The sequence below is a fragment of the Emiliania huxleyi genome (genome assembly GCF_000372725.1).
Source record: "Emiliania huxleyi CCMP1516 unplaced genomic scaffold EMIHUscaffold_37, whole genome shotgun sequence".
NCBI classification, from domain to species: domain Eukaryota; phylum Haptophyta; order Isochrysidales; family Noelaerhabdaceae; genus Emiliania; species Emiliania huxleyi.
In genome coordinates this window covers 55,125-68,532 of record NW_005199194.1, presented here as the reverse complement: position 1 = coordinate 68,532, position 13,408 = coordinate 55,125, and the positions used below count along the sequence as shown (strand labels likewise).

Here is a 13,408-nt window from a genome sequence, read left to right as displayed (position 1 = left end):
TCGGAAGGCGCAGCCCCCTCTGGAGGCTTACGAGCAGGGTCGGGCACGCGTCACGCACGCCTCCAAGCACGCAGAGCAGGCCCGGTACAACCCGCTGCTGCAGACATTCACGGACGGGAGCGAGGCCTCGGTGCGGGAACAAGAGGTCACCATGGTGACCCGTCACCTCAACCGCGCGCGCGACCGGCAGACCTCGCTCGAGTCGGAGTTCGACCTGCTCACATTGCGCAGCAAGCACCCTGGCCTTAGCAGCACCTCCAGCACAGCCACCTCGACCGCCGGCAGCGACGCGCTCCAGCCAACCAGCGCCGCGAGGCGGGAGCTTCCGTACAACATCCTCTCTGGCGTCTCAGTCGCACACCACTCGTACCTCCCGCCCGCCGCACGGCCCACTGATGCGGAGCTCGTTGGCGAGCCAAAGCCAAAGCTTCAGACGGCGACGAGCCGGCCCCGGGAGCACGATCTCCTCTCCGGCCGGTACGTGCGGGGCCACGAGGAGCGGACTGCAGCGGACAAGGCGAGGGAGCGGCGGCGAGCGGCGCACAGCTTTTGGGAGACGCACGATTACGACCCTCTCAAGTGCGAATTCTACAACCCGCACAAGGAGGCGCGGCTGAGGGAGAGGGAGGCGGCGGCGCTGGCCGAGCAGCCGCACAAGTCGTACCGGCGGCTGCCGCCCTCGCTCCAAAAGAGCGAGGGCGTGGCGTACGACATCACCTCTCACGCGGTCAAAGATGCGGCGCTGTGCGAGGCGCGCGAGGCTTCGGCGCAGCAGGCGGCAGATAAGGGGAGCAAGACCCGCAAGCTCGAGGTGGCGATGCGCGAGAAGGGTGTGGAGCAGCTCGCGCGCGATGAGCGACGGGCGCTCAGGAGAGCGTCATACAGGCGGTACGACGACGCATTCGGCCGCGGCTACTCGATCGTTGACGGCCGCGACTATGGCGGGGGCGGGGCGAGGCCTCCCCCGGCGCAGCAGCCAGCGCCGCTGTCTCTCTGGCAGAGTCTGCGGGCGTGCGGCGGCGGTGGCGGCGAGGGCGGCGCGAGGCCAGCCACGGTGCGGTGCGGGGGCTTCTCGTAGTGAGCGGGAAATGTGTTAAGTTCTCGAGGTGAGAGTCTATATTCTCTTGATTGAGCCAGCCTGCTGCCAGCACCCACGCGACCGAGAGGGCGCCGAGCGGCCCCGAGCGAGACACGACACGACACAACACCCGAGTCGAAAGGGGGTCCCGCATCACCGTCCGTCCAACGACTCCAAGATGAGAACCGAGGTGTAGTATAAATAAATAGAGCAGTCATCTCCATGTAGTGTAATCAGGGCGGGGACACATGTCCCTAAATCCCATCTCGTCTCAGAGTTTGACCGGTTTTATTTATTTATTTAGTGTAATCAGAATTCCCTGTGGTTCATGTTGTTTTTATTTTTGCTTACGGCGTGCGACTGAGACTGACCGACTGGCTTAGGATTCCTACTCGTGCCACGGGCTCCCGCTGTGTCGCATCGACGGGGGCGTAGCGGAGAGGGCGGATGGTGTCTAAACCGCCGCCTGCACTAGCTCGATGGCCACCGTCTACGCCGCCTCCTATCGCAGAACAGCCGCCGCCGCCGCCCTGGAGAACCGCGTTCTTCGTCGTCTCCTCCCCTCTCCAGCCACCTCTCCATGCGCCTCTCGCTCTTCAGCCGCCGCCGCCGCCGCCGCTCGCTCTTCAGACGCCGCCGCAGGCTCTCGCTCTTCAGCCGCCGCCGCTGCAGCCGCACGTTTCTCGAGCCTCCCGCGGGCGCAGCAGCGGACGCGCTGGTGACGGCGGCCTCTGGCCGCTCGCTGGCGGCAAGCGCGGCGGCTGCCGGGTGAAGCAGGGCGCGTATGGTTCGGTGGACGAGATTTGGCGCGTAAGCGAGGCGGAGTGCCAGTCGATGTGCCTCGGGCGATCGGATTGCGTCGCCACCGATTACCACTTCACCGGCGGGCCGTACAACCGCTGTATAATCCAAAAGGAGCCGGTATGGCACGTGCTGCCCATGGGTGGGCACGCGTGCCGCATCAAGCCGAGCCCGGGGGTCAGTGTCTTCCTCGGAGAGACAAAGGCCTTCAACTCGGAGTTGACTCACCTCCCGGCGCCGCCCTTGCCGCTGCCGCCGCCGTCGCCGTCGCCGCCGCCTCCGCCGCCGTATCCGCCGCCCTCCACGCCGCCGCCGAGCCCGCCACCGCCGCCGCCGCCGCCGCCAGCCGTGCCGCCGCCCAGCTCTCCTCCGCCTCCACTGCCGAGACCGCCGCCGTTGACTCCGCCGAACCCGCCTCCGAACCGCTGCCTCGAGGAGCAGCTTCGGCAAGCACCCGCCGCCAACTTTGGGGCGTGCGGGCACCTGCGCAGGGCGGATCTGCGGCGGCAGTCGCTCCGCGCGGCCTCCTTTGACGGCGTCGACATGCGCGGCGCTCTCCTGGACGGCGCCGATCTGCACGAGGCGAGCATGCGGGGTGCATTGCTGGAGGACGTCTCCGCGAGTGGCGCGCGGCTGGGCGGGACGCGGCTGGCGCGCGCCACTCTCTCGCGCGCCAACTTCTCGTCCGCCACGCTGCAGCTCGCCGACTTGGCGGCGGCGGAGGGTGAAGGCGCGAGCTTCGAGGCAGCGGACCTCTCCGAGGCGCGCCTCGTCTCGGCGACGCTGCGCCGCGGCGTCTGGGCGGGCGCACGCTTCGAGCGCGCCAACCTGTCGCACGCGGACCTGTCGCACGGCGACTTCCGGTCCGCCGTCTTCCGCGGCGCCATCCTGACGCACGCGTCCTTCCGCGAGGCGGACGTCGACGCGGCCGACTTCCGAGGCGCGCGAGAGCACGCGTGTTTGGCGAGCCCTACACTTGCGCCCAGATCCGGGCCCAGCCCCCCGCCGCCCGCGACCTAGCGGCGCTCGCTCAGCGTGCGCCCCTTGGCCTTGCGCAGGCGCAATCGACGCGCACCGGGCGCACTGGGCGGGGGCGGTCGGCAAACCGCACGGGATACACTTGGGCATGTTTCTCGACCTCGGGATTTGAGGGCCAGGCGCGGTGTGGGGAACGGCGAGCGGGGATAGGTACAAGAGAAAGACCGCGCGAGGACGATCCCGACGACAGCCCAAAGGGTACCGGTATAAGAGAGAAAGCGGATACAAAACAAGATGTAGAAGATTCCTAGGCAGGTGAGGGAGCGGAAAATCGTGGGCGGGCTTCAATAGAAACCGAAGCGAAGATATGCACAAGGCGTACGTACGGGCGAGGGGTGAGACTGAGAGGAAGACCGTGCAACAGTTTGAGCATGATTATCTCCGGCAGTGCTCCGTTTCTTTTTTCACGCCTTCACGCGGTGCAGGCGCCCCCGACTGTACTGAGCGCACCCCCCACCGTCCCCTGCCAGGCCCAAGCATGCCGCAGGCTCCGGTGAGGCCGCCTGGGGAGCGCAGGAGGTCCCTTCGCCTCCGCGACCAAGTGCACGATACGCCCGGCGTACACAAGTCCTAAGAACAAGCCCCGGCGGGCGCGGTGGAGCTCCTACACCGACTCCGACGGTGACCAACGCTCCTCAGAGGAGTATTAGGGAGCGGGTCCGCTCCAGTCCAGGTCTGCCCTGTGTCTAGGGAGCTGTGGGCGGGGGCTAGGGGCCATTGCAGGCGCGGGGCGGGGATAGTTACTTCTCGAAGTAAGTAGTTACTTCAGGAAGTAACTCCTTCAGATAGACACCAGTGCGGGGTCAGGAGGGCGTGGGGGTTGCGGACTGGCTCTCAAAGTATAACTAGAGCCGCACCGCACTGTGCTGTAAACGCTGCTGGTTGGCGTCGGTTGCGCAGCACCCCGTCCCCATCGCTATCAAAGAGATATATTTGCCACTTTCCGCACAAACATGGCACCGAACCAGCTGAAGCTCTCGACTCGTCGACCGAGCTCTGGACGATGCCGACCTCAAACCACCAGCGCCAGCAACGACGTGCCACGGCTCGCCGCGCCGCTGTTGCGACCGACGACGTGCCGCGGCCGAAAGGAAGAGGCCCGCGCAACCACTTCTGGGACCCGCGGCCGCCGGGCGTGCGGCGGCACAACGAGTCGAACGAACCGAACCAGCGCAGAGCGGCGCGTCTCGCGAGCGCCCGCGGCCGCCACGCCGACGCCGTCCGCGGCCGACGGTGGTCGCGAATCAACGCGGCGCGGTGCAACGAGGCCAAGTCCTTCCAGGCTCCCGCCAGCAGCGCCTCGTGCCGTGGGCTGCACGGCCCTTCGAGACGGCCCGGGGGGCGGTGAGAGACCTCTCCCGCCGGCATGGCGCACTATATCACCCGTAGAGGCCTCTCTATAGTCGCCTTTTGGCACCTCCTCTCTCCACGCCGCCGATTAGACCTCGCCGCATCGCATCGCCCCCTTCCCTGCCCCGTCGCCCTCCTGAGCTCTCCCTCCTTCGCTCCAGCCATGCACAGGACAGCTGGGCCATTGGCCCGCGTGCCAGGCGTCCGGGACGGCCGGGTATCGGCTCCGTACTTTGAGCCCTCTTGGGCCACCCTCGCGTCCACCGGCCGGCAGAGCACCGCTTGGGCGACTCAGACGGCCCGCCCGACCAGCGCGTTCGATCGTGCCGCCCCCACAGCGTCAGTGGCGTGCGTGGGGTGGCAGGCGGCGTCAGCGCAGCCCCTCGTGGGGGTGCCCACCGCTCTCCTCTCACCGCTCCCCCCCGCCCGTGGCACCCCACACACTCGTCCCTCCTCAGGGGCGCAAGGCGGCACGGCACGTTCAGCGCTTGCCTCGGCCCACCTCGCCTTCACGCCCGCCACCGCGACCAAGGAGGTGGCCTCGGCGGCCCAGATGAAGCCCGTGCGGCTCGTTTGGGAGCCGCATGCCGTCCCTCTCTCGCCGGCGCTGCTCACCACGACCAAGCCTACGCCGAGGAACCCGTCGCGCCCGTCGCTCACGAGCTGGTGGCTCGCATCGACCGAGCCGTCCAGCTTTCTCACGCCCTGCCCACGATCAAATTCGAGACGACCAACATCCGACCACAAAAAAGGCCCGCGCGTGCTGCGCGGGCCGGCGAGCGACTAGCGAGCCAACCTGCTAGTAGATCTATGAACAGCGCCGCATTGGCGGTCGGACGCCGTATCCTTCGAGCAACTGTGTAGCCGACAGTCAATGAAGCAGGGCAAAAACGCTGCGCCCCGGGCCTCCGCCCGGAATTACCACAGCGGCCCCGAGTCCGAGGCCGAGGCGGCGGACATTCGCTGCGCCGCCATCGACGAACGGCGTGCGGTGCTGACCGCGCCGTCGCGAAGTGTCGACGCGCAGAAGCCAGAGCCATCCGTAGAGAGGCTCGGCGCGCTCGACCTCCGCCGCGTCCTCCAGCCTGCGTCCGCGACGACGACGACGCCGCCGGGCCTACGCCGGCCGCCGCTCGCCGCGCAGGGCTCGAGCTCCAAGCTTCCCAAGGGGAGGAAGGCGAGGAGCGGGGACGTCAAGGTGCAGCTCGGCTCGCTGACGCCGGCGCGGCCGCCGTGGCTGGGGGTGGACTTCGAGTCAGAGTACGAAGAGCGGCGCAAGTTCGACTTCAAGAACTCGGACATCGAGGAGTCCGACTTTCGCGGCTCGGAGGACATCGAGGACGGGGAGGCGAGGGCGCCGCCCGGCCTCGCGGCTCGCTCGGCGATGCACCGTGCGCCGCGGAGGAGAGCCAAATCCGCGTGCTCGTCGTACCGCGCCTACCTGCGCGACTCGCCCCTCCGCGCCTCCTCCCTCACCGCGATGATCATCATGAGCTTCGGCGAACGCCTCTCTCTCTCTGCCCCCTCCTGCCAGACGTCACCCCTGCGGTCACGGGGCCCTCGTCCACTCTGAGACCTGTCCCGCTGACCTGCCCGCTGCCCTGTCCGGCGCAGGCGACCTGCTCGCCCAGGCCATCGAGCTCTTCTCGCACCACGAGGGGCAGCTCACCGGGGACCTGAGGCGACCCCCCCCCCCCCCACATACAAAGGCGCCTCCCTCTTTTGGAACACCTACCTCTCCAACCTCGCACACCAGTACCTCGCCACGTTCCCGGGCGGCGGAGGAGGCGCCGTCGCGCGCCGCTCGGCCGCATTCGCCGACGAGATCTTGCACCTCGCGAACAACGTTGGGCTGCAGGAGGAGGTCGAGGCGCGGGCAGGGCTTGCGGGCTTGAGCGCGGCAGGAGCAGCCGGCGGCGGCAGCACAGGGAAGGAGGAGTCGGGTGCGGGCGGCGCGGCGGATGGGAGCGGGCGCAGGATAGCGGGCGCGCGCGGCGGCCGCCACAACAGGGCTGGGAAGCCGCCGGGGGAGAGGAGGGCCCGGCGGGCAGATATCGGAGCGCTCCGCGGTTTAGAGGCGAATCTGACAGCCCTATACGCAACGTCGGGGTTGTGACCCACTGATGAGGCGGTGAGGTGGGGGCGTCTCGCGCGCGAAACTGTGCGAACACACGAGGAGAGAAGACAGAAGTGCACAGAGTTAGTTGTAAGGAGCTTGGGGCTTCGTACAGCACTCTACCAGAAACAGATAACAGCTTGCGTAATCATGTTCCTGTATCCTGAGAGCTGAGACGTCTTGCGGCATGCGGGGGGTTGCGCGAGCGCCGCGATCCCGCGAACAGGCCGAACGCGCTTGTTTGTACCTTGTTGTTGTTCACCTTTCAGTTGACACATGACCATCCTCAATCCACATCGACAAGTACATCCACGGCCCATGGTTTGCCGCATCCTCGGACAACACAACCTCCACGTAATCACAGTACTTGGTTTTGTTCTTGTTGGTTGTTGCAGAGCTGCGCCGGCCGCGCCGCCTGCGCGCTCAAGATACACGTCACACCCTCGAGCGCCGCCCACTCGCGTCCTCGCGCCGCCGCCGCCTTTGTCTCCTTGCTGCGCACCAGAGCATAGTTCGGGCCCACCCCCGCCATCCCTGGTCTGGACGATTCTTTTCGCGGTATCCGCGGCGGGATATGAGGGGATATGGCGCGGGATATCGGGAGATACCGGGAGATACACGTGGATATGATGAGATACGGAGCGCCCACGATGTGTTCACGACCGAGGGCACGTGAGCGCGCTGCGGCCGACATGTGTTAGCGGGTGCATGTGTCAGCTCGCGTGTCAGGCTCAGGGCTCGTGTGCCTTCTTCAAAGAAATTCCCCTTTTCAAAGTTTCTTATTTGCTCGGAGGCGGAGCGCGGAGAGGAGGGTAGGATACGGCGGGATATGGCGGGATATGGCGGGATACGGTCAGATATGAGAGATACATCAAGATACCGCAAAAGAATCGTCCAGACTAGGGCTCGGGAGCCCGCCGCACTGTCCAGCACGTGGACGGCGCTCGCCAGCTGGCAGTTCGACCGCCTCGTCCATGGCGCTGCCCCTCCGCACCACAGTCTTCAAAACTGCACGTCCGTAGTGCAAATCTGCATGCCTGGGTGGCTTCGTGTTGCGACGGCATGGAGGAGCACAAGCTGCTAGATCGCCGACGCGATTACACGCGTGGAGAACTGGGGGAAGGTTCATGTTCATGTCATGTGCCTGTGCATGTGACGCTCTGTGCAAAAAGAGAAAGGCCACAGTTGCCACATGTTTTTATATTTGGCAAATTTCTGCATGCGTAGTTTGGAGAGACTAGACGAGGCGACCTTGAATGTGGGTAATATGAGACGCACCGACACTCGGGCGGGCAGGGGACGCGCTCCCGGCGGCTCTGGCCCTACGCGATACCAAATACAGAGCCATGCTCACTAGGCTCGCAGAGATCCCAAACATGAGTCTCCCGCTAGGCCGACGGTCCGCGCGGCGCCCTCAGGAACCTCGAGAGGGGTGCATGTCCAGCCCGCGTGCGCGCGCCGCAGCTCCATGAGACCTGGCACCACCTCCAGGTTGGGGATGTTTGCGGGCTCAAGGCCGCACAGGTAGGACCACAGCACACGCGAGATAGCGCGGTCGCACACGACGACGACGTTATTCCTTGACTGCTCGATGGCAAGGACGGTGTCCAGCAGCCGCTGAATCACATCCTGGTACGACTCGCCTCCGACGCCGGGGAAGCGGTAGCTCAGCTTGTCTCTCTCGCGCGCCTCTCGCTCCGCCACGTGCTCCGTGTGCAGCGACTCTGCTGGCACGGACTCAAGCTCGCCGGCACAGAGATCGTTCAATCGCGTGAGCCGTGTGACCGAGGTCGGCTGGATCTGCTTTCGCATCATGTCGATCATGGGCGAGTAGCGGCGCAGAGTGCCGCTAATAATGGCCGGATTGCTATGCTGGGTCCCCGCAAGCTTCTCAGCAGTCGACCAGCTCGCGATCCGCCGAGCGAGCAGCGCTACAGTTGCGCGGGCGTACTCAAGGCCATCAGCAGAAAGCGGCGAGTCACCACCGACAATGTCGCTCGTGTCGTTGAGGGTCTGTCCGCAAAGCACCTGCGCGGGTCGTGCAAGTGAGGTTGGTGGGTTCTTGTGGCGGGTGGTGGATTGGGGAACAGAGGCGGCGCACAAGCCAGATTGCTCGCGGCTCGAGGTGGATGGCGTGCAGCAGCGCCACAATCCGCGTCGAGACGTAGCCAGCGAGGCCCGACGCGACGAGCCTCTGCCCCGCGTTGTGGATCTGCAGGTAGCTCACGCCTTCTGCGGGCTCGATCCGCTCGTACGCCTCCTCGTACTTTTTCACGCGTCCAACGAAGTCCTCGAGCGCCTCTTTTTTGTTGGTCTTCGTCTTGGCGAGCTTCAGCCGATAGTTGTGCTTGAGCAACTCGTCGTCGTCGCAGATAGACTCGAGAAAGATGAGGCGGACGGGCGGTCTCTCGTCAGCGCACCGAGCGACAATCTGCTGCCGCCGTGCAACTGTGGTGTTAGTGGCATCGAAGATCGCACAGGCACAGCCCGAGGCGCCAGTCGCAAGCCACGTCGTGGCCGTCGCGTCGCGTAGCCAGGAGAAAAGTTCGTCGAGCGTCTCCATCGCAACTTGGTCGCGGGTTGCTATGGCGTCGTCGGTTCCCGGGTCGCTGACCCGGCTGCTTCGGCGGACCTCCGTTTTGCGGTGCTCTTCGGAGTTGAAGATGCGTGCTGGGCAGCCTATGAGGTTGAGGTACCGCACTACCGCCTTCGATAGGTAGCTCTTCCCTCGTGCGGGCAGCCCCACCATGGCGACCACAACCCGGTCGCGCAACTCCGCGCCCTCTACGCGTGCGTACGCCGAGCGGGGAGTAAGCGTCTCCGATGTGGCCTTGGCCGCGTGCTTCCAATGCCCTCCCGGAGACCTTCCAGAGCCGCCCTTGTCTGGCAAGGTCACCGGCGGCACGCAGGTCTTGGCTGGCGCAGCCGCGCTTGTGTTGCTGCTGGCCTGGCCACCCTTTGCGCGCGCGTAGCGTCGGGCGGCCAACGCGGTGACAGCAATACAGATGCTACACACGACTGTCAGCCGCGCCAATGCTGCCGCAGAGCTCATGTTGAAGTTCGCTTGTTCGCGCGTTCGGCCTTTGCTCGAGGTGGGGACGGCCGCGCGGAAAAGGATAACTGCGTGGAACGTGAAAAGTCGAATGCCACGTTCGGATCGCTTCTCATCGCAAACCCTGTCAGCAGTTCACCCTCGGGTATGTTCGTAAGAGCTACATATACTGAAAAGTTAGTTTGGTAGTGGTATACAGGCCCTCGACTTTGCTCAGGGCGCAGGGCAGGTTGACGGCGTCTGGGACCTCGACTCCAAGGAACTGAAGCTTGCACTCGACAGGTGGGAGCGGAGGAACGGTTCCGACGCAAGCTCTCTCCCACAATCTCTCGCACAATCTCTCGAACCCAGTGAGCGCGGCAGTGATGACTGCCCCATCCTCTCCGAAGATTCGTTCACCGGCTTCTCCGACTGCGCTGAGTGGTAGGGCCCCCAAGGGCCTAGAAATCGCGCCTGCCTCTCCCTTTTCTCCCAGTAAGCTAAAAGTACGTACAGGCACAGGTCAGGTACCCTGCCACATCAGCGATCAGCATCAGGCAGGGGCGGTGGCGGGCGTGTTGCATCCGTGGCGGACTCCTCCTGGGACCTGGCGTGTGTGCTCCGTAAAGGTCGTGAGCGAGTGACGGATAAAGTCGTGTGAAAGAGCTGTGAAAGCGAAAGTAGCGAAATTAATTGCCCGCCGCAGGCGAAGAAAATTTTCAGGGTTTTTGGTCTCCTACGCCAAAGAAATCGAAGATTTCGGCGGGCGCCCGACGCGCGGTATGGAGCACGCGCGCTGCCCGGCATGCCTGCAGCATCCAAACGAGACGCACGGCGTCGCTCAGCCGTGTCCACGCGGCTTCGCTCCTGTCCTAACCGGCGCCATCTGGGCGGCTGCTGCGGAGCTGCTGCCGGCGGTGCGGCAACTGGCCGACAGATACAACGCTCAGGGCACCCGCCGGCGATTCACTGGAAAGGAACGAAGGCGCCGCTGTCGGCGATTCACCGCCGTTCGTTCCCGTCTCTCAAGCTGGCTACACCGTCCATGGACGAGGGAGACGTCGCCTCCTCTTTCGTCCCGGGCACTGTTCGCGCCGGAAGGCACCGTACACTGCGAAGTACATTAGCCTTCATCTCTCCTACCGCCGGCCGGGAGTGCAGCTTTCGCCATCGCTGAGTGAGTTTATCCTCGACTTTGGCACCTGCGAAGTAATGAACAACATGCAGTACGTCATATGCAATGGCGCTATATGACAGCCCTGCGATGGGCGTCCTCGACGCAGACGAGGCGGAGCTCATCTGCACGGCGCAGATCGCCGACTTTCTCTCTCTCCCTGCGCGAGTGGTTGCGCCACCGTGGATGAGGCATATGGGCTGGGCAGGGGAGTTGGTAGAGGAGGTCGACTGAGGGCGCGAGGCCGCCAATCGTCACAGTCTGCTGCTGACTGTCGGTCGCTGACTGGTTGCGCATTGCGCTGGCCGCGCAGCGGCCTTTAGAAAATTTTGGCCGCAGGCCTAGGTTTTGAAAGATCAAGAGAATAAGCGCCGGTGAGTCTTTCAGAAGCTGCCGTTTGCGGCTTCCTAAGTCAATTTTTCGAGAGGAACGTTTTGGCTGAGCTATAACGGCTCCAAAGTCGCGCGATCATCGAGTTTTGAGTCAATAATTATGAAAGGAAAGGGCTGGCGAGAATTATAGCTCAGCCAATCGATTCAGCGTGCTCTGAAACGCCCAAAACCGTCGAGTTTTTCACCGTGGTCCAAACAGAGAGCTTAATATTTTGATTTTCTTGGCCACGGCCACGATTACCCGTCACTCGCTCTCGTGTGAGCTGTGATTTTTGAATTCCTGACAGGGGGCCCGCGAGGCCACCGCACAGTAGGAGCAGGCGCATTTTGCACCGACAATGAAAGTTCATCGACACTGCCCCACTCGCCACTGATCAATACGTGGCGCCGAAGTTGGCATGGGTGATGCGCGTGTCGCTCGAGCGCGACGTCCCCGAGAGTGGCGCGAGGGTCTCAGGCCGCATCATCAGCTGCGTCTTTTGCGCGACGATGCGGGCGACCAGCTCGCCCTTGGCCTCCTCCTCGTCGTACTCCACCTCCATGTAGTCGAGCAGTGCCTACCGGTCCGGAAGGGCAGACAGTGAGGTGCAGCTCTCGCCAAGGCGGACCTCGAGGCACGGGCGAGCGGCGCCCAGAGCTCGTCAATGGTCCTCGCCTCGAGCCGCGCGCGCTCCTCCCGCTCGAGCCGCACGCGCTCCTCCACCGCCTCCGCCGTGTCCGCCGCCGCCGCCGCCATCTTGCGCGCGACGCGCCCCTGCATCACCAGCGCCACCAGCCGCGGCTTGTCCTCCTCGGCGCCACGGAAGCGGGAAGCAGGGATGCTCATGTACTCGAGGAGCAGCCGCAGCTGCAGCGCCGACTTTTGGTACAGCACCGCCTCCTCCTTGGACGCTGGCTGGAACTTGGCCGTCCGCTCCGGCTGCGGCTGGCAGGAGCGAATGGCGCGCGCGATCGCAGTCACCCACCGCGTGCGCTCCTCCTCCGAGGCGGCGGCGAGCAGCGTCGTCACCGGGGAAGCGTCCTCCTCGGCCTGCGACGTGATGGAGAAGGCGTGCGGGTGCACCTTGTCGCCCGCGGCGGCAGGCACGAGCAGCGCGTCCTTGTTGAGGGCGACGAGCCCCTTGGCGACCGCCTGGCCGCCGGCCTGCGCCGTGTCCGCCGACTCGTAGTAGGCGAGGGTGGGCGCCTGGGCACAGAGACACCCGTGAGCGCAACGGCAAGCAGCGCGGCCGGCCCACGACGCTCGTCTGCCGTCTCGTCGCCGCGCGACCCCTTTGGCTGCAGCTCGAACCAGCGGTCGGACCAGCTGCCCATCACTGCCCGGGCGAGCACGCCCCCCCCCGCCCCGCCCCGCCGCCCCTTGCGCTTGGCCAAAGTGCCGTACCTACACTCGCACGGATGCGCCGCTCATGCTGCAGCCTTGGCGGGGGGGCGGGCGGGCGGGGGGGGCGCACGTGGGCGTGCGCTCGGCAACCTCCTCCGCCGCCCGGCCGAGCGCGTCCACCCACTTGGCGCGCTCGTCGCCTGTCGACGCGCCGAGGATGTAGACGGGCGCATCCACCTTGCCTGGCCAGCTGAGCTTCAGAGGACGCACGCCGCGCGCCACCGCCGCCTCGACGACGTTGGCCGCCGCCGCCTTCTTTGCGACAGCGTTGGCCGCCACGACGGCCCGCCCGGCGGCTCGCAGCCCGACGGGCGAGGTGCGGCTGCTGCCCCCGCCGGTGCTTGCGGCAGGGCTCGCGGCCCGGTTCTCCTCCCGACTCGAGTCCTCGTCCTCCTCGTCATAGCTCGCGATGGCGCGCGCACGCATCCCCCGCAGCCTCTCCGCCTTCTTCTCCGCCTTCTTCTCCGCCTCCGTCGCCGCAGGGCCCTCGGGCCGCGCCGCCGCGCCCAGCAGCGGCTGCGCGATGCGCTTCTCGGGGTCGACGCGCAGCTTTGACGCGCGCTTGACCTCCTCCTCCTCGTAGAACGACACGTCGCCATCCGCCACCACCACCCACGCGCGGAAGGGAGGCGCCGTACCCGCGAGCCGGCCTGCGCGGATCCGCGCCGGCGTCACCTCGAGCCAGCCGTGGATGTCGCCCTGGGGCAAGCTGACGACCCGGCCGGTGGCCTCGTCCTCGTCGGTCGGCGGGGGCGTGGCGACGAGCAGCTCGTACGACTCTCGCTGCAGCGCCTCCATCACCTCCGCCGGCCGGCGCCCCTTGAGTCTCTCCCCGTCCACCGCGAGAACGACGTCGCCGACGCGCAGGCGGTGGCGCGTCATCTCAAGACCTACGGGGGAGACAACGGCGGCGGAGTGCGCGCTCGCCCCTCCCGCCTCTCAGGCCGCAGCGGCGGAGACTCCTCCGCGCGTCAGCTTCCGCACCGCGTTGGCGTCGTCGAAGGCGATGCCGGTCGCCGTCTCGGAGAAGCCGCGCAGCGGCCG

General features: G+C 65.9%; 4 protein-coding genes across 4 annotated transcripts; 2 read left to right on the top strand and 2 right to left on the bottom strand.

Moving 5' to 3' along the window:
- Positions 1 to 2,422: 2,422 nt before the first annotated feature.
- EMIHUDRAFT_65616 (hypothetical protein) lies at positions 2,423 to 2,899 on the top strand (the record flags this gene model as incomplete). The annotated part of the gene is made up of 1 exon (XM_005771820.1): positions 2,423 to 2,899. The coding sequence occupies one exon, from the start codon at positions 2,423 to 2,425 to the stop codon at positions 2,897 to 2,899; it is 477 nt and encodes a 158-aa protein (XP_005771877.1).
- A 2,242-nt stretch (positions 2,900 to 5,141) lies between these two features.
- On the top strand, positions 5,142 to 6,391 carry EMIHUDRAFT_208978 (hypothetical protein; the record flags this gene model as incomplete). The annotated part of the gene is made up of 3 exons (XM_005771819.1): positions 5,142 to 5,658; positions 5,977 to 6,210; positions 6,345 to 6,391. The coding sequence occupies 3 exons, from the start codon at positions 5,142 to 5,144 to the stop codon at positions 6,389 to 6,391; spliced, it is 798 nt and encodes a 265-aa protein (XP_005771876.1).
- A 1,345-nt stretch (positions 6,392 to 7,736) lies between these two features.
- Positions 7,737 to 9,435, bottom strand: EMIHUDRAFT_102122 (hypothetical protein; the record flags this gene model as incomplete). The annotated part of the gene is made up of 2 exons (XM_005771818.1): positions 7,737 to 8,411; positions 8,485 to 9,435. The coding sequence occupies 2 exons, from the start codon at positions 9,433 to 9,435 to the stop codon at positions 7,737 to 7,739; spliced, it is 1,626 nt and encodes a 541-aa protein (XP_005771875.1).
- Positions 9,436 to 11,236: 1,801 nt separating this feature from the next.
- On the bottom strand, positions 11,237 to 13,401 carry EMIHUDRAFT_451103 (hypothetical protein). Its single transcript, XM_005771817.1, has 5 exons — positions 13,327 to 13,401; positions 12,435 to 13,254; positions 12,232 to 12,364; positions 11,612 to 12,166; positions 11,237 to 11,537 (listed from the first exon to the last, which is right to left on the bottom strand). The coding sequence occupies exons 2-5, from the start codon at positions 13,244 to 13,246 to the stop codon at positions 11,355 to 11,357; spliced, it is 1,683 nt and encodes a 560-aa protein (XP_005771874.1). The 5' UTR covers positions 13,247 to 13,254; positions 13,327 to 13,401; the 3' UTR covers positions 11,237 to 11,354.
- Between the last annotated feature and the right edge of the window lie 7 nt (positions 13,402 to 13,408).